Source organism: Rhea pennata, unplaced genomic scaffold (genome assembly GCF_028389875.1).
Source record: "Rhea pennata isolate bPtePen1 unplaced genomic scaffold, bPtePen1.pri scaffold_32, whole genome shotgun sequence".
In the NCBI taxonomy this organism is placed as follows: domain Eukaryota; kingdom Metazoa; phylum Chordata; class Aves; order Rheiformes; family Rheidae; genus Rhea; species Rhea pennata.
The window spans coordinates 4,146,063-4,171,506 of record NW_026907679.1 but is presented as its reverse complement, the minus strand read 5'-3'; the positions used below and the strand labels follow the sequence as shown (position 1 = coordinate 4,171,506).

At 54.2% G+C, this 25,444-nt stretch overlaps 1 protein-coding gene across 1 annotated transcript in view; it reads right to left on the bottom strand.

Annotated features, from left to right (window-relative positions):
• The window catches only part of LOC134154603 (adenylate cyclase type 10-like), a 30,221-nt gene extending 22,691 nt beyond the window's left edge, over positions 1-7,530 (bottom strand). Inside the window, exons 1-5 of the mRNA XM_062601280.1 lie at positions 7,451-7,530; positions 7,329-7,355; positions 1,416-1,579; positions 793-897; positions 357-395 (exon numbers count right to left, since the gene is read on the bottom strand). Of these exons, the coding sequence (XP_062457264.1) occupies positions 357-395; positions 793-897; positions 1,416-1,579; positions 7,329-7,355; positions 7,451-7,530 (415 nt within the window). The remainder of the gene's footprint in view (positions 1-356; positions 396-792; positions 898-1,415; positions 1,580-7,328; positions 7,356-7,450) is intronic.
• Between the last annotated feature and the right edge of the window lie 17,914 nt (positions 7,531-25,444).

Below are 25,444 nucleotides of genomic sequence, written 5' to 3'. Positions count from 1 at the left end.
GCCAGCTACAACAGCAGCTACAGAGGATGAAGGTGCACAGTGTGGCTACAGGAACACTGGCACCCCCGCAGCCGATCCCACTCAGGGCAGAGATGAGAGGCCTCTCTCATCCCCTCCTTCCTACCATGCTGCCTCAACCCCCAAGCTCCCAGGCTGCCTCCCCAACACCTCCACACCAGCCCTGTCTCACTGCAGCTTCCCACTTGGGCACCGCGGTGGCAGCTCCCCAGGAGCACCTGCGTGCCAACAGAGCCTCCCCTCTGGGCTTTGCCAGCTCACAGCTCACTCTGTCCTCTCCCCTAGCACGCCTCTGCAGTGGCAGCAGACAGAGATAAGTTTCATTTAGAAAGACATACCTGCAAACTTCAAGATGTCTCCTCCAAAGCCCAGCAGCTCTGCAGGCGAAAGAAAGCAAGAGAAGAGTTGCCTCTGCACCTTCTTCAAGCAAGCCACGGAAGCAGCCACTCTGCTGCCCGAGCAGCACAAGGGCAGTGGTGCCTGGTGGGGCACCATTCAGGAAAGCACAGCTCCAGCCCCGCCTCTACACTGCTCACAGGCACCACAGCACTGGTGCCTATGGTACTGGGCACTGCCCAAAGGAGCTACTGAAGATAACACACCCATTTCTCAGCACCAGTGTCCCCCAGCACAAGAGCCCAGCTGCTCTCGGTGGCCCTCAGCGCCCACAGAAACCCCCAGCACGCGCAAGGAGGCTGCCTAGCGCACCTCTCTGCTCTCCCAAAGAGCAGCCTCATGGCACCGTCCCAGACAGTCCTGCAGAATGGCACTTACCCTCCACAATGTCGCCCATGTAGTCATTGAGCGTTTGCATTAGCTCGTCCGCACCCCGCTCGAGGCTGACGCTCTGGCTAAACTTCTCTGTCAGAGCAGTGAAACCTCAAAGAGGCACAAACAGGCACAGAGGAATCAGCAGGTGCCTACCTGGCCGCCAGCTTCACGCTCCCACCTCAGAGAGCGTGCGCATTACATCGTGCCCTGACCTGGCTTGTGACAACGAGCCTGCACCACCCAAGAGAAACCACCACTCTCGCATTGGCCACTGCTCCTGGCAGCGTGCCTTCTCCCACACCACACAGCCTGGAGCAGGGGCCCCCGGCCCACGCGCTCTTGCAGCCCGTGGAGGAGTGCCTAGCACTGGGTACCTCTGCTGAGCTCAACTAGCTGACTCCCAGCCTCTTCCAGGCCTCTCCTCTTTTGGAGCCCCTTGTTCCTCCTGACGTCAGCCACCTCTGAGCTCTACTTCTCCCAAAGTGGAAGATGGCAGCAGCAAAGAGGCCTCCTCTGATGCAGTCTCCGCCAGAGGTGGCACCGGGCTCCCAAAGGCCCAGAAAGTCCCAATGCCTCATGTCTCTGACTTCTTCTCAACCCCCGCCCTTCACAAGCCTTGGACCCACCTGAGACATCTGCAAAGAGCAGTACTCCATGAAAATTCTGAATGCAACGGGCTTCGTGCCTCAAGTCCTCAGATAAAATGAGGTCGGGGACGTAAGCAGCTACTTCCCCGAGTTCTGAGCAGTGCTTGGACCTTCTCTCCCAGGCACAAGACATCGTCAGCGCCCTTGGGGTACACAGGGTACCTCAGGAGAAGACGACCGTGCCCAACTGGGAGCAGGCTAGCACAGTACCGCGCAGGGTTGCGCAATAACCCGGGGCCTTGGGAGGGGCTGCTGGCCCTCTGCCACCAAGGGGCAGGTCACAGTCAGCCAGCAGTGACATCCGCCACACGTCACCGATTGCCTCTGTGCTATCATCAGACAAGCGAGCCAGCTATCAGGGACAGCTTCTGCACGTCATCGCTGCCCTAGCAACTGCAGCACGCAGCGGGGCACATCCTAGGTTGCTCTGTTGTAAAGAGCAAGAGGGTCTTTTCCAGAAGGTGGGGGACAGAGCAAACCTCCAGCCACAGGGCTCCTGGCGGAGGCCAGGAGGAGATGGACAGGGCTGCACCAGCAGCACAGCGGACGGGCATGTCAGAGAGGGGGAGAAAAAGCTGAAGGACGTGGCAGGAGGCAGCTCCAGCCCCCCTGCTCTGCGGGAGAGAGCTGTGTAAAGCTTCCACGCCGCAGGGACACCCCCTCACGCTGGGCACCCCTGCTCCCTACGGGAAGGTGAGCCGGGGCTGAGGCTGACACCCTCGCAGGCGGTGCCCTTGCCCTTACAGAAGGCCTCTGGGTCACACAGAGGGTATTTGTGCTTCTGGAGAAGCGTCATCAATTCGAATATCTGTGCACAAACATGACTATCACAGACAGAACTCCCAAAGCACAAGAGCTGCTTCAGAAAAACAGGAAATCATTTGTGAGGAGAGATGGGCAGCTCATTCCTGCTGAACTAGAACCAGCTGAATCAGTTTCCTCACTGCCTCCTGGAGCTCCTTGCCCCTCATGCTATAAGTGAGGGGGGTCATGTTTTGAGACACCAATGAGTGCTGAACAGTCAAGATAGAGGAAACAGCGCTCAACAGCAGGTAGGACTGAGTACCAAATATACCTTGGGGCTCAATAAAATGCAAAAAATCCTGATGATCCTCCTCTCTCCCTATAATTTTCTCCAAGTCTTGCATGGTTAACTGAGTAATTTTCAGGAGCATAGCTGAAAGATGGAGATTTCAATAATATACAAGATCTTTATGCTTTTAAAGTTTTTTTTTATGATTATCATTCTTCAGCTTCCCAATTCTGTGTTTGATCTAGAGTGTCTCCTACTGAAGTCAGGGCATGTAGGAAAATCAGTATCCCGGAGGTCAGGCACTGAATGGGCCATCTTCCTCCCCATCTCCCAACACTGCCATTGCTCTCATCAGCTACCTGAGTCTTACATCACTTGTCTTAAAAGCTAACCTTCTTCCACGGAAAGCAGCAGCTGAATATTACAACTCATATGCCTCAATTCCCACCTGCTTTCCTTAGAAAACTAGCCACATATAGACACAGATTTTTTTTTTCATTTAATTGCAAAAATATAATAAAATAAAGCACCATACAATTTCATTAAAAAATAATCAACAGTATGCTAAGTCCAAGGTGCCTCTGAAGAGGTAAAAGTTACACAAGGGATAGAGCCCTACTAGAAACATTTTGGATAGATGGGAATGGTAGATAGAGACACAATGCCAAAATGCAGGTCCTGAGGCATTGCACAGCCTTACGGGCTCTGCATGGAGCCTGGGCAGCAGCACTGCAGCGTGTGGGCATGTCCTGAGAAGCCCAGGGTCAAAAAAGTGGGAGATGCAGGGAGCCGCGACTGTACAGCCCCCCTGAAAGAGCCAGGATGCTGGGGGGGATCCTGGGTGCCAGGGACTGCACGCAGAGGAGAAGCATTGCCCTGAGGTGATACTGAAAAGCCCACGGACCTACTGAGGTCCAACATGAGAAATACCTTTCCACAGGCTCAGTCAGAAGGAAACCTGGCCAACATTCATGGGTAATGGGAAAATGTCCCCTGGTTTGCTGCCCAGGGTCCTGAAGAAAGCCCTTCAGAGGACGTTTGTTAAGGACATGTTTGCTCTTGTCTGGCCTATCATCTCTCTCTTAAGTGCCTCAGACCCGGAAACCTTGCTGAGGACTTCTAAAACCAAAGAGCCTGCTTTGGTGCCTAATGGAGGAAGACGGTTTCCATCCCATATTATCCCGCATTCTACTTCTACAAAAAGAGCGACCCACAGCAGAAACACATGACTTTGATCTTGTCCTTGAAAAAGGCCAGACCCCAAACCAATCCCCAAGGCCCAGGGAACTGCATAGGTCTCCCCAGTGCAGTCACCTGTCAGTGCAGGGCCACAGAAGTGACCTCTCCAGTGCCCCATCTGAGAGATTTCAGAGCCTTTGGCATCATTTGGAGACGTTCCTGAAGGATGTATTGGAAATTTTTGGAACATGACTGGCATGAGGAGCAGTGACTGATCCAGAGGACATGAGGGGAAATGTCTCAGCTCTCTCCCTGGCTATGCCATCTACATGGCAGTGACCTATTGAGCCCCCCCAAATGACACAAGCAGGGGTCACAGCAGGATATGCCAAATCACAGGGAGGTCTCCCCAGTGACACAGCCATGCCCTCACTTCCCACATGAGCACTGCTCATGTGCTCCCCACTGCTGCCCGTTGGAGCTGGTCCAGGGTTAAGGAGGGGGAAGAAGATGTACATTGGGCCTCTTGTTGACAGTCAGAGGAGCAGGGATGTATTGGAGAGGATTTTGGGGTGATGAGACAGGAAGGGCGACCTTTTTCTCCAGCTGGGCAGATGAGCCAAGGGCAAGGGGGCAAGCAAGGTGGAGGACCCAGCCCATCAGCCGAGACCACTTTTCCTTCTTCCCAATGCTCCTGTCATTCTCCACAAAGGATAAGGGCATCAGGAACTGCTGCCCCAGGTTTTGCTCAGAGATGGTTAACTGCAAAAATGGCTCTTGCTCCTGAGCTGTGGCAGGAGCTGAACAGGGTGTGGGTGCCACAAGAGCCCTGCCTGAGGGTCTGATCTGTCTTAGGGGACAAGGTGGCAGCCAGGATTCCTGGGTCCTGTGGCTGGAGATGCCCTGAGCCCCAGGGCTCCTGTGGGGCCAGCTCCCTCCTTTTGTGGAGGGTGGGCAGCAATCCATGGCCAGGTTTCCCTGGGAGTGGGTCTGCCTTTGGGATCTGGCTCTGGCCAGTGTGGTGGCGGTGGCGTGTCCTGCAGCTCCTGTGCAGCTCTCAAAGCATAGGCCGAAGGTAGTCCTCTCTTGGAGTAGTAACTGGTATCCAAAGGGTGTTTTACTGCACTGTGAGCATTGTGAGGCCAGGAGGGGAGTCAGGGAGGCTGTTAAGGAGCTGATTGAGCTGCAGGGGAGGCAGCGGGAGCTGCAGGCAGCAATACCTGTGTAACCAGGGGGTGGGCAGGGAGGTCACAGCTCTCTGCCAGAGCTATGACAGAAAATAACTAGTATCAAATCAGTTCTTTGGCAGTAGCTGCCAGGCCATCTGGGGGCACGTGGCTCCACTCTTGATGATGAGGTCACTTCTGCTTGAGTACCTGATAGGCCAGCTGAAGGAACAACGCTTGGCTGGTGATGGTGAGGTCACTTGTGACTGCTGAACTGACTGGATCAGAGCAGATCTGTGCCTGGAGAGGGGACTGTGAGGTGACTTGCAGCTGAGCAGCTGATGGGGCACCAGCAGGTCCATGGCTGGGCCATGTCCTTTGGAGCTCACTTGTGCCAGAGCAGCTGAGAGGTCAGCATTTGTCTCATGGAGGGGGAAGTTATCGTGAGGTGCCTGCTGTCTCAGAGGGTTATTGACCAGTGATAGAGACATGTCTGTGGTGGTGACTGGGAGGTCATCTCCTTCTGGGTCCCTGAGAGCCCAGCAGCAGGCAGACAGTCATGGATGTTGACTGGGCAGTCTCTTTTATCCAAGTACCTAATGTGGCAACAGTGCCAAATGGCTGGGGAAGTTATCTTGAGGAAACTGATGACTCGGAAGCCCTGAGGCCAGCAGCAGGGACCTGCTGGGGTTCTGCGCTTGTGAGGGCATGTGAGGTAAAAGAACGAGATGAGAGCTGGCGTGGTGAGCCCCTGGGAGAGCACTTGCCCTCTGCTTCCTGGAGGTGGGAAGTGGGCAGGCGCAGGGCTGTGCCTGGCTGTTCAGGGGCATCGCCTGCTGCAAGGCCTAGGAGGGTTGGAAGGGAATGGAGGGCAGGAGAGTTGGACTCTGTGTGTTTTGGGACTCCTGGTGTGCTTCCTGCCTGCTGCCATGTCTAGTCCTGTCCCTTGTGTGACCCTGCTGCAGAGGGTGGCCACCCTTGTTGGCCATCCTCTGTGAGCATGATAAGCCCCACAGCCAGGAGGGTATCGGCAGTTCCTGACAGCACAGCTGCAGGACCAAGCACTTGGGCCACAGCCAGCACCCGCATGACACAAAAAGCACAGCTAGGAGAAGGGAACAACCCTGCACTTCTATTGCATGAGTGCAGGGACAGCTGACAAGTGGCAGCTCCTGATGGAGCCTCAAGCCTTCAACCTCTCACACTACATTTGTTTTTGTGAAAGCCAGCACATGCCAAGAATGTGGAAGAGATGGAAGTGCCTGAGCTCCTGCTACCAAGGTGCCCCAGGACGGAGAGACACTGAGCTGCAGGGCACAGCTGGTTTCTTGGTGTTGCAAGAGCAGCAGTCCCTAGACTGAAATGGCCCAGAGGAACCTTGGGAATGGGCCGTGCTCAGTGCTACAGAGGAAGAAGACTCCTGCCTCCCAGGGACTGCTGTCAGTCTGTCCTGGGGGAAAATTCCTTCCACCTCCACACTCCCAGCTGGCAATCGACTGTTCCCTGTGCACGTGAACAAGGTGTAACTCCCAGCTAGCTCTGGAAGGGGGCTCAAGCCCATCAGGGAACACCAGTGCTGCCTGACCCCTTTCCTCTTGCAACCTGCAGGAACATGAAGGTTTTCAGAGAATAGGGGGAAAAAATCCAATAGACATGTTAGAGTTGGGGGTAAATAAATCTTTCCTGGGCCCAGCAGAGGACCACTGGGTGCTCAAGGGATTGAGTGAGAGTGATGACACTTAGGCTGTACAACCATGGTGATGGCACATCTTCATATGCCATTTCCTGTGTTGACTGGGTGCTGCATCTGGCACTGAACAAGCTATGTATGGGGAGCTTTTGGAAAAGATTTCAACAGCCTTCTCCTCCTGCCAGAGGAATGATTGCAGTCTCTGAAGGACCAAGGTCACAGATAGCTTTGAATCTGAGCCTGCTCGGAGCAGGAACTGGGTCAGACTACCTCCAGAGAACTCTTCCAGCACAAATTCCTCCAGCATCCTGTGGCTGCACAAGGGCTGCATCAGGTGTGAGATTCAGCCTGTTGCCTTCCCAACAGGAAATGCGTGGGCACAGTCTCCACTCCCAGAGGAATGGCTGCTGAGAGTGGTGGGTGGTGTCCCTGTCCTTTCCCACACGAGGCGGGCACAGGCCAGCAGTGTCCAGCAGTGCAACATGAGTATGGCAACAAACCCTGCAAGCCTGCTTGCCTTGGCCTCTTTGGGACAGCTCATCTGATGGAGCTTAGAAGAGACCCTGAGCTGGAAGAAGCTTACTGTCCACTGCTTCTCAGAGAGTGAAAGCACTGCCATTACTGTCACTTGTCTCTGCTATGTGTGTCTCTGGAGGCATCCCAGGCAGAAGAGGAACTGCATCAGCAGTCTTCCTGAGGCATCGTGTATGGGAAAATGCAGAAGAATGTCAAGAAGACAGGTGATGGAAGGTATCCAGCCTGTTCTGTGGGAAAGGAGCATCAACAAGGCAGGTTGACCCCTAGTCGTGATCATCCAGCTGGGCCTGTGCCAGCGTGGCACTACACCTGGGCTTTGAATCAGAATTACCGTTGAGCTCCTTACGTGTACAGTGCATGTGTATAGTACATAAAAACCCCTTCTAGTGCCCCCCGCAGCGTTCCTCACCATGGACCGATGCTGAGAGTTCCCTTGGATTCCCCCACACCTTTATTGACTCGATCAGGAAGCTGCTGGGAAATCCTCATTTAGACACAGAGGTAATAAATGACCACAGTGCGCCTCGTGTTTGTGTTTGTGTCCCTGCTGGGGGTCCAGGCATTGCCTCCATCTTGCTCTTACAATTGGCGCAGTTGGCAGGATACACAACCACAATGTTGTGGCTGAGGAGAACAAAGATAACTGGAAACCTGCTGGAAAGATAGGCACATACAGTGCAGGAGGCCCCTGCAGAGCACTGATGATAACGTCTTGACACAGATGGTGGAGGAGCCACCGAGGAGGGGTGTCCTACTGGACCTTTTCCTAACCAACAAAGAAGGACTGGTTGGAGATGTGAAGGCTGGGGTCAGCCTTGTCTGCAGTGACCACGAGATGGTGGAGTTCAGGATTCTACATGGAGGAAGGAAGGCAATAAGCATGGTTGCAACCTTCGACTTCAGGAGAGTGGACTTTGGCTTATTCAAGGACCAACTTAGAGGAATCCCATGGGTAAAGGCCCTAGGAGGAAGGGGGTTCAAGGAGAACTGGCTAGTATTCAAGCATCACTTCCTCCAAGCTCAAGAGCAGTGCATCCCAAGGAGAAAGAGGTCCAGGAAAGGGGGCAGGAGACCTGCATGGATGGGTAAGGAGCTTCTGACAAATCTCGAACAGAGGAAGAAAATACATAGAATATGGAAAAGGAGACAGGCCATTTGGCAGGAATATTGAAATGTTCTCAGAGTGTGCAGGGATGTGCAAGGAAGGCCAAGGCCATTTGGAAATAAGTCAGGCAAGGGATGACAAAGACAACAAGAAGAGCTTCTTCAAATACATTGTTAGCAAGAGGAGGACTGTGGAAAATGTGGACCAACTCCTGAATTGGGGGGGTGGGGAAGAAGCTGGAGACAAAGGCTACAGAAAAGGCAGAGTTACTGAATGCCTTCTTTGCTTCCGTCTTTGCTGCTAAGGGCAGCCCTCAAGAATCTTGGAGCCTGGAGATGAGACTTTCCCTTGGTTGAGGAGGATTGGATTACGGATTGTTTAGGCAGACTTGACATCCACAGATCCATGGGCCCTGATGGGATACAATGACAAGTACTGAGGTGGCTGATGGATGTTATTGCGTGGCCGCTCTCCATCACCTTTGAAAGGCCGTGGAGAACTGGAGAGGTGCCTGAGGACTGGAAGAAATCCAATGTCCTTTTGCCTCTTTGGGACAGCTCATCTGATGGGGCTTAGAAGAGACCTGGAGTTGGAAGATGCTTACTGTCCACTGCTTCTCAGAGAGTGAAAGCACTGCCATTGCTGTCACTTGCCATTGCTGTTTGTGTCTCTGGAGGCATCCCAGGCAGAAGAGGAACTGCATCAGCAGTCTTTCCGAGGCACTGTGTATGAGAAAATGCAGAGGAATGTCAAGAAGACAGGTGATGGAAGGTATCCAGCCTGTTCTGTGGGAAAGGAGCATCAACAAGGCAGGTTGACCCCTAGTCGTGATCATCCAGCTGGGCCTGTGCCAGCGTGGCACTACACCTGGGCTTTGAATCAGAATTACCGGTGAGCTCAGTACGTCTACAGTGCGTGTGTATAGCACATAAAAACTCCTTCTAGTGCCCCCTGCAGCGTTCCTCACCATGGACCGATGCTGAGAGTTCCCTTGGATTCCCCCACACCTTTATTGACTCGATCAGGAAGCTGCTGGGAAATCCTCATTTAGACACAGAGGTAATAAATGCTCAGTGCTGACCACAGTGCGCCTCGTGTTTGTGTTTGTGTCCCTGCTGGGGGTCCAGGCATTGCCTCCATCTTGCTCTTACAATTGGCACAGTTGGCAGGATACACAACCACAATGTTGTGGCTGAGGAGAACAAAGATAACTGGAAAGCTGCAGGGAAGACAGGCACAGACAGTGCAGGAGGCCCCTGCAGAGCACTGATGATAACGTCTTGACACAGATGGTGGAGGAGCCACCGAGGAGGGGTGTCCTACTGGACCTTTTCCTAACCAACAAAGGAGGACTGGTTGGAGATGTGAAGGTTGGGGTCAGCCTTGTCTGCAGTGACCACGAGATGGTGGAGTTCAGGATTCTACATGGAGGAAGGAAGGCAATAAGCATGGTTGCAACCTTCGACTTCAGGAGAGTGGACTTTGGGTTATTCAAGGACCTACTTAGAGGTATCCCATGGGTTAAGGTCTTAGAAGGAAGAGGAGTCCAAGAGAGCTGGCTAGTATTCAAGCATCACTTCCTTCAAGCTCAAGAGTGGTGCATCCCAAGGAGAAGGAAGTCCAGCAAAGGGGGCAGGAGACCTGCATGGATGATCAAGGAGCTCCTGACAAAACTCCAACAGAAGAAGAAATAGAATATGGAAAAGGGACAGGCCATTTGGCAGGAATATAGGCATGTTCTCAGAGTGTGCAGGGATGTGCAAGGAAGGCCAAGGCCATTTGAAAATTGTCAGGCAAGGGATGAGAAGGACAACAAGAAGAGCTTCTTCAAATACATCGTTAGCAAGAAGACGAGTGGGGAAAATGTGAACCAACTCCTGAATGGGGGGGTGGGGGAAGGAGCTGGAGACAAAGGCTGAATGTGGGGAGGAATTTCTTTCCTGGAAGAGTGACAGAGCCCTGGAAGAGGTCGCCCAGAGAGGTTGGGGAGTCCCCCTCTCTGGAGATATTCACAACCTGCCCGGATGTTATGCTGTCTAACATGGTCTAGGTGACCTTGGTTGAGGAGGGGGCTTGGACTGGATGATCTCCAGAGGTCCCTTGCAACCGCAACCATTTTGTGATTCTGTGGTTGTGCACAGGCACCCCAGTGTGTGCATACCCATCCGGGCAGGGGCTCAGGGAGAGCAGCTGCCTGGCCCCAGTGTGGGGCTCCAAAAGCACCCATGAACCCAGGAGTCCTGAGTCTCTGGGGCAGGAAACCACCCTCACTCCCTGAGCTGGGCACAGCACCCCAGTGCCCGAGCTGCCTGGCCTCCTCGACCTACTGCCCCAGCCCCAGACTGAGCCCTTTGGGGTAGGGCACTCACCAAGGCCCCACAACAGCCTACTGCCTTCTGCCTCTCCAAAGCCCTGGTAGGGGGCTGCAAATGCAGGGGATGCTGCCAGGCAGAGCCCAGGTGTGCAGTCACTGTCTGAGGAGAAGGGACCTGGAGACACCTGCCCTCATAAATACCCTTCCCCACCCCCCCCCACACACAGGCTAGTTTTGTTGACTGCATTTATTGATCAGTAGGGCTGCAGTGTGGTCCGCTGAGGCACACTGGGTGCATGGGAGTAGCCTAGTAGAGGAGGGGAGGGGAAGGATTTTGGGCCTGCAGGAGCTGTGATACCTACCAGAGCTCTCTCCTCTCGCACAAGGTCAACCTGCAGCAGGAAAGAGACAATTAGTCTGTGCAGGACACCAGCATGTCCCCAGGTCCCAGCTGTAGACAGGGGGGACCAGACCCCCTCCAGCTCCCCAGGCTAGCTGCACTATAAGTGCACCCTGTTACTTACTGGCACAGCAACATCTCCATCTACAAGTTGACCAGCATCTCCCACCGCCTAGGCAAGAAGAAGCATGTGTCAGTCTGGACTGGGCTGTGGTGGCTTCCCCATTACACCCTGCCTCAAGGCTCCCCCTGGTCAGTTCGGGGCAGGGATGGGCTTCCTTGTCCCTCTGCCCCTTGTACACCTCTGCCCTACCCAGGCCAAAAACAGGAATAGGGATGGGGGTCAGATTTGGGGACGCAACGGGAGGGGATCTGGCACCTGGAAAACAAGGAAAGTGGCTATCAGGTGGATGGTGTCAAGGAGATGTGATCTGGAGGGACCTAAATGCAGGGTCTGGAGTGGTGGGGGCCTAAGGGGAAGGGATTGAAGCCCCCAGAGCATGGTATTGGGGATGCTGAAGGGACAGGATTGTGGGACATTGTAGGGAGGGCTCTGGGATGCAAACGGAAGGGACTTGGAGAGGGCAAGAAGGGTGATGGAGATGGGCTGAGCACAGAGGATTGGGGGAAGCCAAACCAAGGGCTTTGGGGGACTGGAGGGGTGGGAGTTGGTAGCCTAGGTGAAAGAAGGTTCATTTGAAGAGCACAAGGACCCACTGGGGGGAATCAAAGGCAGAGCACTGTGGTGGGGACTGAAAGGAGGTGTCTGGGGTAGACTGAAGGCAGGAGGTTCAGGAGTGTTGGCTGGAGGGAGATCAAGGGCACACGGTCTTGGGGAGACAGCAAAGAGGGGATGGAGATCTCCAGAATGAAGAGATTTCTGGCCTCCTAGAGAGGGAGTTCTTGCCTCCTCTCCATCAGAAACAACAGCCATAAGGGTGGTGAAAAATCCCACCTCTGTTCCCCACCCAGGGCTCCCCTGTGGTGTCTGGAGGGGAATCTCCAGGCTCTTTAAGGGTCCCAGACTCCTACCTCGGACCTGGGGTGGCCATCAGGACACTTACCGGAGAGTTCAACACAACGCCTTTGTCTTCCACCTGAAGCGGCCCCACTTGCTGGAGACACAGGGGAGGGTCAGGGTGTGAGAGGGACCCAGCTGTTTTGAGGGGGCACTGTGACTGCCACAATGTCTACCTGGCAGTGGAGAGCCACGGCCCTGGAGACTATGGTAGCCACAGCGGAGTTGGCAGGGCCCCAGCAAGGATTATCGCCCTCCTCTCATCTCGGCTCAGCTCATTGCACCCATGTCAGGGGGCTGCAGAGGAGGGACCAAGCTGGAGATGGAGACCCATTGGTGAACCCTATTTTGAAGGAAAAAGCACCAAAGAAGTTTCTGGCCTAGTTCCCCACCAGGCCCCTGCAGCAGCTGTGTGTCTGTCTGCCCTCCGCAGGCCCAGGAAAGCCCTGGCCCTGCAGCCACCCCCAGCCTTGAGCTCATCACCGTGGCTTTGGGGCTCACCACTGCATCTGCTGAGTAGCACAGGATGGCAAGAAGCAGGGCCACGCTAACCACTGCGACCTTCATCTTCCTCCCAGGTCTGGAGAATCCTGGATGAGGCTGCAAAGGGTGAGGAGCAAATTTATACTTCACAGGACTCCCCGTTGCTGCCTTCCACCCCTGTCCCAAGAGCCCTGGGGCAACATGGGTCTTGGCAGCGACAACCACCCTGGCAGCCATCCCACCCTTGGCACTGATCCCCCCACCTCCGGCAACAACACAGCTACCTTCCCTGGCACCAATCCAATATCCTGCATGCGGCAGCTTTGTGGAGAATGATCCAGGTGTCCGGGATGGGTAGGGGGCTGTGCCCCTGTGACAGCTGGACCCCCTGCAGTGGCGTTCTCCTGCCCAAACCTGTTCCCTTCCTCACAGCCCCACAAAGTCACATTCCCCCAGTCTCCCAGGGCCCACATCTCCCTCCCTGCTCCTTGTCTCCCAGCACCCCTCACCTCCCAGGACAGTTCTTCCCCCCAGGGCTTCCCCAGAGCTGTCGCCAGCCTCAAATCTGCGGTCTCCAAGCAGAGCCATGCCCGGCCCCCTCTCCAGTTCCTTGGAGAAATGGAGTGCTGAGACTGAGTCCTTTTCTAGGGGCACTGAGGACTACGGGAAATGGAGGGAAGGGTGCTTAGGCACATGGGCAATGTGGACACCACAGTGACTGGGCACTGAAAGTCAGTGGGAGTCCTGGGGGGGGGGGCACTTTAACTGAGGAGCACTGGTGAGTGGTGGGCACTGGGAGAGCAGGGGTTGTTGGGCTTGGAGCAACTGCTGAGGATGGTCTCAGTGCCCACCTCCAACTCACCTCAGCTCCATTGCTCTGGGGACCCAAACTGGTCCCGGGCTCCAGCTGCAGCCTCCCCACAGCACAGCACAGCAGAGCACAGCAGAGCAGAGGAGGAATCAGAGGGGAATAGTCCCTGTCCTGGACCTGCCACTGACTAGAGACCATGCCCTCCCGGACAGCCAGGTCCTTCTCTGCAGAGCTGACCATGCCCAATGACTCCCAGCACCCTGTCTCCAACTAGGCTCCAGCACCAGCCTCTTCCCTGGATGGTGCTCAACCAGGGCTCTGTCTCTTCCCCACAGAGTGTCCTTTCAATGCCCTGGTTCCCTGCAAAGGCCACCGCTGTCCCCAAGCAGGATGTGGCTCTTCAGAGGGCATGCAGTGAAGCAAGTGCTTGTCCCCGGGCAGCCACTCAGAGATAATTGTGCCCATGGAGTGTCTCTGATAAGCCATGTGTGCCCAGGGCTCCGGTCACAAGGACTCTATTCAGGGAGCCGGCCGCCTCTGGAGAGGGCCCATGGGCCTGACCTGGAGGTGGGTGTGGGCTGGAGGGGAAGAACCACCCGAATGCCTGGGTTTCCGATGGTCTAGCTCCTAGTATGCACTGCCTGTCAGCTCTGAGACATCTCACCGCAGGTCAAGGCTTGCAGAGAGCAACCACACTAAAATTTTTTTGGGAAGTATGTGAGGGAATAAGGTCACTTTCTCAGGGAAATGACTCTGCAAGAAAAATGGGCAACCTTCAGATCTGGCGTAACCCTCCGTTTAGTGCTCTTGACCCTTGCTAGTGAGGGTTCAAGGAGGTAACACAAGCAGCAGTAGCTATGCCTTGAGGTTCCAGTGCTTCAGAGCACTAGAAGAAATTGCCCAGAGAGGTTGTTGAGTCTCCTTCTCTGGAAATATTCCAAACCCGCCTGGACGTGATCCTGTACAATGTGCTCTACACGACCCTGCCTGAGCAGGGGAGTTGGACTAGATGATCTCCAGAGGTCCCTTCCAACCTCAATCGTTCTGTGACTCGGTGACTTTTAAAGTCTCCTCTCAGCTTTGCATCGCTGTGAACGAGGCAACTCTTCATGTTTTACTATCCCAATATTCTACTGCAAAAAAAAAAAAAAAAAAAAAAAAAAAGAAAAAGAAAAAGAAATACACATTTTTGGATACTACTGAATTGGCTTTTGCTTCTGTAGATGTATGATGTATATGCTTATGTATCTCTAGTTCACATCAGGGCAGGGCAGACAGGGCCTCCCTGAAGAGCACTTTAATGTCAAGTGAGGACCGAATGCAATCAGTTTGCTTTGGACTTCTCTCAAAAAGAGTCTTGACCTCTCTTAAGGCAATATTCCTCAATTATGGCCATGCATACACTTCATTAATTATGTTCACAATAACTTCAGAAGACCAATAGTGTCACAGCCTATTTAAGTACAAGCAATAATTCAACACTTTGTAACTCAGCTTTCCAGCAAATAACGCAAAAAGCAGAGGCAGTCAAAATGAAAATTTTCCAGTCGACTGCTTCCTTTCTGGACAATTTCCAAAGCAAATATTTGAGTCAGTGCTGGGTTGCTTGAGTCTTTTCACAAGCAATCCACAGCAGCCCTCCTTGTTATGGTAGGCCTCCCATAAGGACAAGAGCAAACATCCATCCTGCAAGAAGTAATCTTGCAAAATGACATATAATGTTTCATGAAATAAGCCGACTGATTTAAAGCTCTTGTGATCCATGTCTCAGTGTCTTTCCTTTATCTCTTTTCATCTGGATAAAACTAGACAGAGTCTCTCTGAAGTCATGATGGAGTCTGTATCATGAGGGGAACTAAAATCAGTATGACAGCTCAGATCCCTGAAACTAGGGAAAATCTCCCACTAGGTTCAAAACCTAAACCAGTTTTTCACCACCAGCCTTTGGTTCCAGTCTTGGGTGTCATCAAAAGAAATTATTCGCACGCACTCACAGATGGAGCAAGCCCAGAGTATTTTACTCTTAGACAGGTGACACAGGCTGCTGGCTGTTTTTAGGAGGGAGTAAGAAATGGGAACCAGCATGATATATTGAATTACAGTGACACTTAGTAAACAGAGGAGGAGTTTACAGAGGAACGTGCAGTCTCAAGGAGGCATTCATGGCTCTGCTGTGGCAATTTTGATCTCAGGCCACCTTCCTGCAGGACAGCTAGGCACCTGAGACAGTGCAGGAGCATTTTAACAGCCGTAGCCAGCACCTTCCCTGTGGAGCAATTAAGCTGGAAAGGACGATCGGGAAGAAAATCTTGGCTGGACGCAGAGGGCGGCTCTCACCCCACAAGCCATGGGGGTTGGAGGGGGCAGGGGGCTCTGCCTGGCAGATGCTCCCTGTGACAGCTGTCTCTTTGGGACCAGCAGCCTCTGCCCTCTTGTCCATCAGGACAACAAGTTGGCTGGGAGGAGAAGCGAATGGCAGTGGAGAGAGAGAAATCTGAGCTGATTTGTCAACGTGCCTCAGTGGTTACCTTTCAGAAGGCACAAGAGGTGATCCTTATCCTGACCTGGAAGTGGTCAAAGCTTTTGCTAAGCTTTTGCTAAGTATCCTTCCCATCTCCTTCTAGTGTGGGGTATGGGACAGCATTTGGAAAATGTAAAGGGCCCAAGCTTGCATGGAGGGTGAGGAAGGCCATAGAGTTTCATGGTAGTTCGTTATCCTAACACCCTAACAGCACAAAATGAGCAATATTAGTGTTTGAAGAACATGCTTTATGGCTCTACTATGTTTTAGGTTCGTGCCTTAGCACAGCCTGGGTGCACTACCTGTAAATAGCCATGAAGTCATCGTGTCCTCTGGCTAGGCTATGTGTCTCCATTTATCTGACAGCTTGATGTCTTCTCCGTTTGTAACTCAGTTTCAGATCCTTGTTTCCTGCTTGATCCCTTTAGTAACCGAAAAGAGACGTGCGCTGAAGACGGTTCCTCCCTCACAGGTTGGTCAGTGGCCCATTTCCCTGCAGCAGGCCAGCCAGCAGCTCCTACTGTCCCATGGGCTGTGGTGCTGCTGCTGCTGCCTGGGCTCACTCGCAGGAGATTCTGCCTGGTCAGGGTGTGCTCATGGCACACTTTCTAGTTCTCAAAGGCAACTCAGAAGCACCTGCTTTCGTAGTCTTTTTTTTTAAAACAAAAAGTTTTTTTTTTTTTTTAAAAAAAAAAAACCACTAGTATTCCTTCAAAGTCAATGAACTTGACAAAAATTAAAGTCCTGCTTTGAGGTATGTGGTTCAAGTAACGAATATGACAAATTAAAAAAAAAAGGAAAGGCCAGCGATGAAGGAGGTGGGGCTTAATACAAACAGTGGAAGAATATAGAGGTGCTAGGAGACGCTCCATTGGTAGTGTACGAACTAAGTCTGGCACGCAACAGAAGGAAATGTCACCTGTGGGAGGAAGAATTCCATAAAATGCCTTCGCTCAGAGCCCACTGTTCATTTGTTGGGCAGTGACAAACTCAGTCACTAGTCACCATTCATTAGTGCCCACATTTGCGTAGGTTAGAAATGGATCCCTCAAGACTGCTGTGTAGAAGAAGCCACAAACCACCCCCACAGAAGGAGGAAGTTTGGAGGGGAACCACCAAACGAGGGGAGCACAGGGCCATTGCTCCACATGCTCCAGTGGCTCAGGGTGTTCAAAGAATGGTGCACGGGGAGAGGATGGAGGCATTTGGCTGTAGAAGTTAAATGGAAAGAGTTCTCACAAGCATGAGGGGAACTAAAATCAGTATGACAGCTCAGATCCCTGAAACTGGGGAAAGTCTCCCACTAGGTTCAAAGCCTAAACCAGTTTTTCACCACCAGCCTTTGGTTCCAGTCTTGTGTGTCATCAAAAGAAATTATTCGCATGCACTCACAGATGGAGCAAGCCCAGAGTATTTGACTCTCAGACAGGTGACACAGGCCTCAGCATTACCATGTCCTACAGGATCATCCCTCCCGGGTTGCTATTTTAGTTGTTTCATGCGCTTTCACCTCTTCTTTTCCAAGGAGAGCTACATGAAGAAGAGGTCACTTTTGAGTGTACGTAACATTATGTATTTGCTTCTCCATTTCCAAAGCAAGGCCGTTATTCTCTGCTGCGGAGGGGAGCTGCTGTTGTGAGGAAAAGCATTTCTCACCCAACTTTTCAGTCAGCCGGGGCCGGGGACTATCCTCTCCTCTCCCTTCCTTTGTGCTGAACATAGGACTGTGGCTGAGGTAGTTTATGCAAGTGAGGAAAAAGCATTTGGCCACCTGCAAGTGACTGGAGACAGTCGGCACTTTTCTGTTCTCACAAGGGCACAGGCGCCAGCAGCAACGTGACACAAAACGCCAGCGTAGTGCTGGCAGTGTAACAGCTGGAGATTAAAGGTCTCGAAGCAGGGAAAACAATTAGCATTCTTTAACTCTGTCACTTCTGCTGCATGTATGAAAACCGCAGAGGTACTGAAGAGGCCTGTTACGGGAGCAAACATCAGCATCGCTCCTGAAGGAGTCCTCAGTGGTTCAGACAGGAGCCCAGCCTCCCCCTGCAAGGCCAGAGAGGAACCGAGGCATACCGGCTCCCTTTCCATTTTAAGCACGGCACGCCAGATGGGTAAAGGATCGCAGCGTCTGGGCTGCCTTGACCCATGGGACGCAGCCCCAGTGGGGCGGAAGCCCAGCAGGATGTCTCACAAGGGCTGCTGGCTCAGGATAGGATGGGAATGAGGGCTCAGATACCTGATTCCCTCCTCTGCCCTGGCTAGGAGAGTGGGATTGTAGATTAAAAACCTCCTGTTCCCCAGGCCAACTAGGCCTACCCCACTTTGAGAGGCAAGATGAAACAGTACCACAGCTCCTTCCCTACCCCACACAGGCCCCATACCCCAGGGAGCGTAGGCCTTTCTAGGTGATGGAAGGAACCCAGGCATCCAGGCAGCTCTACCCCTCCAGCCCACACCCACCTCCGGGTCAGGCCCATGGGCCCTCTCCAGAGGCGGCCGGCTCCCTGAATAAAGTCCTTGTGCCCGGAGCCCTGGGCACACATGGCTTATCAGAGACACTCCATGGGCACAATTATCTCTGAGTGGCTGCCCGGGGACAAGCACTTGCTTCACTGCATGCCCTCTGAAGAGCCACATCCTGCTTGGGGACAGCGGTGGCCTTTGCAGGGAACCAGGGCATTGAAAGGACACTCCGTGGGGAAGAGACAGAGCCCTGGTTGAGCACCATCCAGGGAAGAGGCTGGTGCTGGAGCCTAGTTGGAGACAGGGTGCTGGGAGTCATTGGGCATGGTCAGCTCTGCAGAGAAGGACTTGGCTGTCCGGGAGGGCATGGTCTCTAGTCAGTGGCAGGTCCAGGACAGGGACTATTCCCCTCTGATTCCTCCTCTGCTCTGCTGTGCTCTGCTGTGCTGTGCTGTGGGGAGGCTGCAGCTGGAGCCCGGGACCAGTTTGGGTCCCCAGAGCAATGGAGCTGAGGTGAGTTGGAGGTGGGCACTGAGACCATCCTCAGCAGTTGCTCCAAGCCCAACAACCCCTGCTCTCCCAGTGCCCACCACTCACCAGTGCTCCTCATTTACAGTGCCCCCCCCAGGACTCCCACTGACCTTCAGTGCCCAGTCACTGTGGTGTCCCCATTGCCCATGTGCCTAAGCACCCTTCCCTCCAAGGGTCCCCATTTCCCACCGTCCCCAGTACCCCTAGAAAAGGACTCAGGCTCAGCACCCCATTACCCCAAGGAACTGGAGAGGGGGCCGGGCATGGCTCTGCTTGGAGACCGCAGATTTGAGGCTGGCGACAGCTCTGGGGAAGCCCTGGGGGGAAGAACTGTCCTGGGAGGTGAGGGGTGCTGGGAGACAAGGACCAGGGGGGGAGATGTGGGCCCTGGGAGACTGGGGGAATGTGACTTTGTGGGGCTGTGAGGAAGGGAACAGGTTTGGGCAGGAGAACGCCACTGCAGGGGGTCCAGCTGTCACAGGGGCACAGCCCCCTGCCCATCCCGGACACCTGGGTCCTTCTCCATGAAGCTGCCGCATGCAGGATATTGGATTGGTGCCAGGGAAGGTAGCTGTGTTGTTGCCGGAGGTGGGGGATCAGTGCCAAGGGTGGGATGGCTGCCAGGGTGGTTGTCGCTGCCAAGACTCGTGCTTCCCCAGGGCTCTTGGGACAGGGGTGGAAGGCAGCAACGGGGAGTCCTGGGAGGGATAAATTTGCTCCTCGCCCTTTGCAGCCTCATCCAGGATTCACCAGACCTGGAAGGAAGATGAAGGTCGCAGTGGTTAGCGTGGCCCTGCTTCTTGCCATCCTGTGCTACTCAGCAGATGCAGTGGTGAGCCCCAAAGCCACGGTGATGAGCTCAAGGCTGGGGGTGGCTGCAGGGCCAGGGCTTTCCTGGGCCTGCGGAGGGCAGACAGACACACAGCTGCTGCAGGGGCCTGGTGGGGAACTAGGCCAGAAACTTCTTTGGTGCTATTTCCTTCAAAATGGGGTTCACCAATGGGTCTCCATCTCCAGCTTGGTCCCTCCTCTGCAGCCCCTGACATGGGTGCAGTGAGCTGAGCCGAGATGAGAGGAGGGTGATAATCCTTGCTGGGGCCCTGCCAGCTCCGCTGTGGCTACCATAGCCTCCGGGGCCATGGCTCTCCACCGCCAGGTGGACATTGTGGCAGTCACAGTGCCCCCCCAAAACAGCTGGGTCCCAGCCCAGTGTGGGACGTGGACCCATCCCCAGACTCCTGGGTCCCTCTCGCACCCTGACCCTCCCCTGTGTCTCCAGCAAGTGGGGCCGCTTCAGGTGGAAGACAAAGGCGTTGTGTTGAACTCTCCGGTAAGTGTCCTGATGGCCACCCCAGGTCCGAGGTAGGAGTCTGGGACCCTTAAAGAGCCTGGAGATTCCCCTCCAGACACCACAGGGAGCCCTGGGTGAGGAACAGAGGTGGGATTTTTCACCACCCTTATGGCTGTTGTTTCTGATGGAGAGGAGGCAAGAACTCCCTCTCTAGGAGGCCAGAAATCTCTTCATTCTGGAGATCTCCATCCCCTCTTCGTTGTCTCCCCAAGACCACATGCCCTTGATCTCCCTCTAGCCAACATTCCTGAACCTCCTGCCTTCAGTCTCCCCCAGACACCTCCTTTCAGTCCCCACCACAATGCTCTGCCTTTGATTCCCCCCAGTGGGTCCTTGTGCTCTTCAAATGAACCTTCTTTCACCTAGGCTACCAACTCCCACCCCTCCAGTCCCCCAAAGCCCTTGGTTTGGCTTCCCCCAATCCTCTGTGCTCAGCCCATCTCCATCACCCTTCTTGCCCTCTCCAAGTCCCTTCCGTTTGCATCCCAGAGCCCTCCCTACAATGTCCCACAATCCTGTCCCTTCAGCATCCCCAATACCATGCTCTGGGGGCTTCAATCCCTTCCCCTTAGGCCCCCACCACTCCAGACCCTGCATTTAGGTCCCTCCAGATCACATCTCCTTGACACCATCCACCTGATAGCCACTTTCCTTGTTTTCCAGGTGCCAGATCCCCTCCCGTTGGGTCCCCAAATCTGACCCCCATCCCTATTCCTGTTTTTGGCCTGGGTAGAGCACAGGTATACAAGGGGCAGAGGGACAAGGAAGCCCATCCCTGCCCCGAACTGACCAGGGGGAGCCTTGAGGCAGGGTGTAATGGGGAAGCCACCACAGCCCAGTCCAGACTGACACATGCTTCTTCTTGCCTAGGCGGTGGGAGATGCTGGTCAACTTGTAGATGGAGATGTTGCTGTGCCAGTAAGTAACAGGGTGCACTTATAGTGCAGCTAGCCTGGGGAGCTGGAGGGGGTCTGGTCCCCCCTGTCTACAGCTGGGACCTGGGGACATGCTGGTGTCCTGCACAGACTAATTGTCTCTTTCCCGCTGCAGGTTGACCTTGTGCGAGAGGAGAGGGCTCTGGTAGGTATCACAGCTCCTGCAGGCCCAAAATCCTTCCCCTCCCCTCCTCTACTAGGCTACTCCCATGCACCCAGTGTGCCTCAGCGGACCACACTGCAGCCCAGTGTGGCCATTGGAGCCCTGTGCACATGCACGTAGGACAGTGTTTTCCCCGGAGACCCCATTCCCCAGGGCTCCCAGGGCCTTCCCTGCCTCCCAGGACAACCCTGTTCACCCCCATATGTCCCTAACACTCCCTTTCTCCACAGCATCTGAAGCTGCCCTTGTGCCAGAGACACCAATCTGCAGCCCACTTGGCCTAGGTGAGCAGCACTGGGGCATCCCCAACCCTCCAAGGGATCCTTGACCTGGGGGAATCCCAGAGCCCTCTGGGGTGGGGAGGACCTGGCCCTGGGTGGGAGGACAGATCTGCCCCAGGGGAGAGCTGCACAGAGCCACCCCCCCACACACACACGTTCCCCTTTGCTCAGTGAGGCCACACAGGCCAGCAGGGCAACAGTATGTCCTGGGTGCTGTTCGTCCTCTGGGTGCTGTACGGACCCCCAGGGTCACTGTATGGATGGGGCAGGGCTCTGTGGTCTATACAGACCTCCAGGACTGCCACGTGGACCAGCAGCAGCTCTAGCTTTTCAATAGACCAAGGAGATCCCAGCTGAGCCCTGGGGCCACTGGGGGCTCCAACCCCCTTCTCCTTCTCCCAAGTATTTCAGAGGGACCTGGTGGGGAGGTGACCTCTCCCTTCTCCCAGCAGAATTTGGATTAACAACCTGTGCCCTGTCCTTGAAGTCTGGCATTGTGGATGACCCCCTGCCCTGTCCCCCTCCAGCGGCATGAGGAGATGGTCATCCCTGGATGCCTCACGTGATCCTCAGGAGACCGGGACCATTTTCCCCCAATGATCAATAAATGCAGTCAACAAAACTAGCCTGTGTGTGTGTGGGGGTGGGGAATTGTATTTACGAGGGCAGGTGCCTCCAGGTCCCTTCTCCTCAGACAGTGACTGCACACCTGGGCTCTGCCTGGCAGCATCCCCTGGATTTGCAGCCCCCTACCAGGGCTTTGGAGAGGCAGAAGGCAGTAGGCTGTTGTGGGGCCTTGGTGAGTGCCCTACCCCAAAGGGCTCAGTCTGGGGCTGGGGCAGTAGGTCGAGGAGGCCAGGCAGCTCGGGCACTGGGGTGCTGTGCCCAGCTCAGGGAGTGAGGGTGGTTTCCTGCCCCAGAGACTCAGGACTCCTGGGTTCATGGGTGCTTTTGGAGCCCCACACTGGGGCCAGGCAGCTGCTCTCCCTGAGCCCCTGCCCGGACGGGTATGCACACACTGGGGTGCCTGTGCACAACCACAGAATCACAAAATGGTCGAGGCTGCAAGGGACCTCTGGAGATCATCCAGTCCAAGCCCCCTCCTCAACCAGGGTCACCTAGACCATGTTAGACAGCGTAACATCCAGGTAGGTTGTGAATATCTCCAGAGAGGGGGACTCCCCAACCTCTCTGGGCGACCTCTTCCAGGGCTCTGTCACTCTTCCAGGAAAGAAATTCCTCCCCACATTCACAAGGCATTTCCAGTGTTTCAGTTTGTGCCCATTGCCTCTTCTCCTGTCACTTGGCACCATTGAAAAGAGTTCCACCCCGTCCCCTTGACACCCTCCCTTCATGTACTGATCAATGTACACATTGATCAGATCCCCCCTCAGTCTTCAATCCCTCAGGCTGAAGAGGCCCAGCTCTGGCTGCCGTTCCTCAGAGGGTAGGTGCTCCAGCCCTCTGATCATCTATGTAACCCTGCGCTGGACTCTCTCCAGTAGCTCCACGTCTTTCTTGTACTGGGGAGCAAAGAACTGGACACAGTACTTGAGATGAGGCTTTGCCAGGGCTGAGCAGAGGGTCAGGATCACCTCCCTCGACCTGCTGCAACAGTCTTCCTAATTTGCCCCAGGAGACCATTGGCCTTCCTGGCTACAAGGGCACATTGCTGGCACATGGTCAACTTGTCGTCCAACAGCACTCCCAGGTCCTTCTCTGCAGAGCTGCTCTCCAGAAGGTCAGCCCCCAGCTTGTACTGGTGCATGGGGTTTATCTCCCTAGGTGCAGGACCCTGCACTTGTCCTTGTTGAATGTCTAGCCTGTCTAGATCTCTCTGAATGGCAGCACAGCCCTCAGGTGTGTCAGCCACTCCTCCCAGCTTGGTATCATCAGCAAACTTGCTGAGGAGGCACTCCGTCCCTTCATCCAGGTCACTGATGATTGAGTTGAATAACGCTTGCCGCAGTACTGAACCTGGGGAACTCATGAATTCATGCTCACTACTCCTAACCTCCTCCTCCTCTTCCACATGCTTGGAGATGATATCCCAAATGAGCTATTCCATCACATTTCCAGGGATGGAGCAGAGGTTGACTGGCCTATAGTTGACCGGGTCCTCATTCTTGCCCTTTTTGATGACTGGAGTGACATTGGCTTTCTTCCAGTCCTCAGGCACCTCTCCAGTTCTCCACGGCCTTTCAAAGGTGATGGAGAGCGACCACACAATAACATCCATCGGCCACCTCAGTACTTGTCATTGTATCCCATCAGGGCCCATGGATCTGTGGATGTCAAGTCTGCCTAAACGATCCGTAATCCAATCCTCCTCAACCAAGGGAAAGTCTCATCTCCAGGCTCCAAGATTCTTGAGGGCTGCCCTTAGCAGCAAAGACAGAAGCAAAGAAGGCATTCAGTAACTCTGCCTCCTCTGTAGCCTTTGTCTCCAGCTCCCTCCCCCACCCTCCCATTCAGGAGTTGGTTCACATTTTCCCCACTCGTCTTCTTGCTAACGATGTATTTGAAGAAGCTCTTCTTGATGTCCTTCTCATCCCTTGCCTGACAATTTTCAAATGGCCTTGGCCTTCCTTGCACATCCCTACACACTCTGAGAACATGCCTATATTCCTGCCAAATGGCCTGTCCCTTTTCCATATTCTATTTCTTCCTCCATTCAAGATTTGTCAGGAGCTCCTTGATCATCCATGCAGGTCTCCTGCCCCCTTTGCTGGACTTCCTTCTCCTTGGGATGCACCACTCTTGAGCTTGAAGGAAGTGATGCTTGAATACTAGCCAGCTCTCTTGGACTCCTCTTCCTTCTAAGACCTTAACCCATGGGATACCTCTAAGTAGGTCCTTGAATAACCCAAAGTCCACTCTCCTGAAGTCGAAGGTTGCAACCATGCTTATTGCCTTCCTTCCTCCATGTAGAATCCTGAACTCCACCATCTCGTGGTCACTGCAGACAAGGCTGACCCCAACCTTCACATCTCCAACCAGTCCTCCTTTGTTGGTTAGGAAAAGGTCCAGTAGGACACCCCTCCTCGGTGGCTCCTCCACCATCTGTGTCAAGACGTTATCATCAGTGCTCTGCAGGGGCCTCCTGCACTGTCTGTGCCTGTCTTCCCTGCAGCTTTCCAGTTATCTTTGTTCTCCTCAGCCACAACATTGTGGTTGTGTATCCTGCCAACTGTGCCAATTGTAAGAGCAAGATGGAGGCAATGCCTGGACCCCCAGCAGGGACACAAACACAAACACGAGGCACACTGTGGTCAGCACTGAGCATTTATTACCTCTGTGTCTAAATGAGGATTTCCCAGCAGCTTCCTGATCGAGTCAATAAAGGTGTGGGGGAATCCAAGGGAACTCTCAGCATCGGTCCATGGTGAGGAACACTGCAGGGGGCACTAGAAGGGGTTTTTATGTACTATACACACGCACTGTACACGTAAGGAGCTCACCGGTAATTCTGATTCAAAGCCCAGGTGTAGTGCCACACTGGCACAGGCCCAGCTGGATGATCACAGCTAGGGGTCAACCTGCCTTATTGATGCTCCTTTCCCACAGAACAGGCTGGATACCTTCCATCACCTGTCTTCTTGACATTCTTCTGCATTTTCCCATACACGATGCCTCAGGAAGACTGCTGATGCAGTTCCTCTTCTGCCTGGGATGCCTCCAGAGACACAGACAGCAGAGACAAGTGACAGCAATGGCAGTGCTTTCACTCTCTGAGAAGCAGTGGACAATAAGCATTTTCCAGCTCCAGGTCTCTTCTAAGCCCCATCAGATGAGCTGTCCCGAAGAGGCCAAAGCAAGCAGGCTTCAAGGGTTTGTTGCCGTACTCACGTTGCACTGCTGGGTACTGCTGCCCTGTGCATGCCTCCTGTGGGAAAGGACAGGGGCACCACCCACCACTCTCAGCAGCCATTCCTCTGAGAGTGGAGACTGTGCCCACGCATTTCCTGTTGGGAAGGCAACAGGTTGAATCTCACACCTGATGCAGCCCTTGTGCAGCCACAGG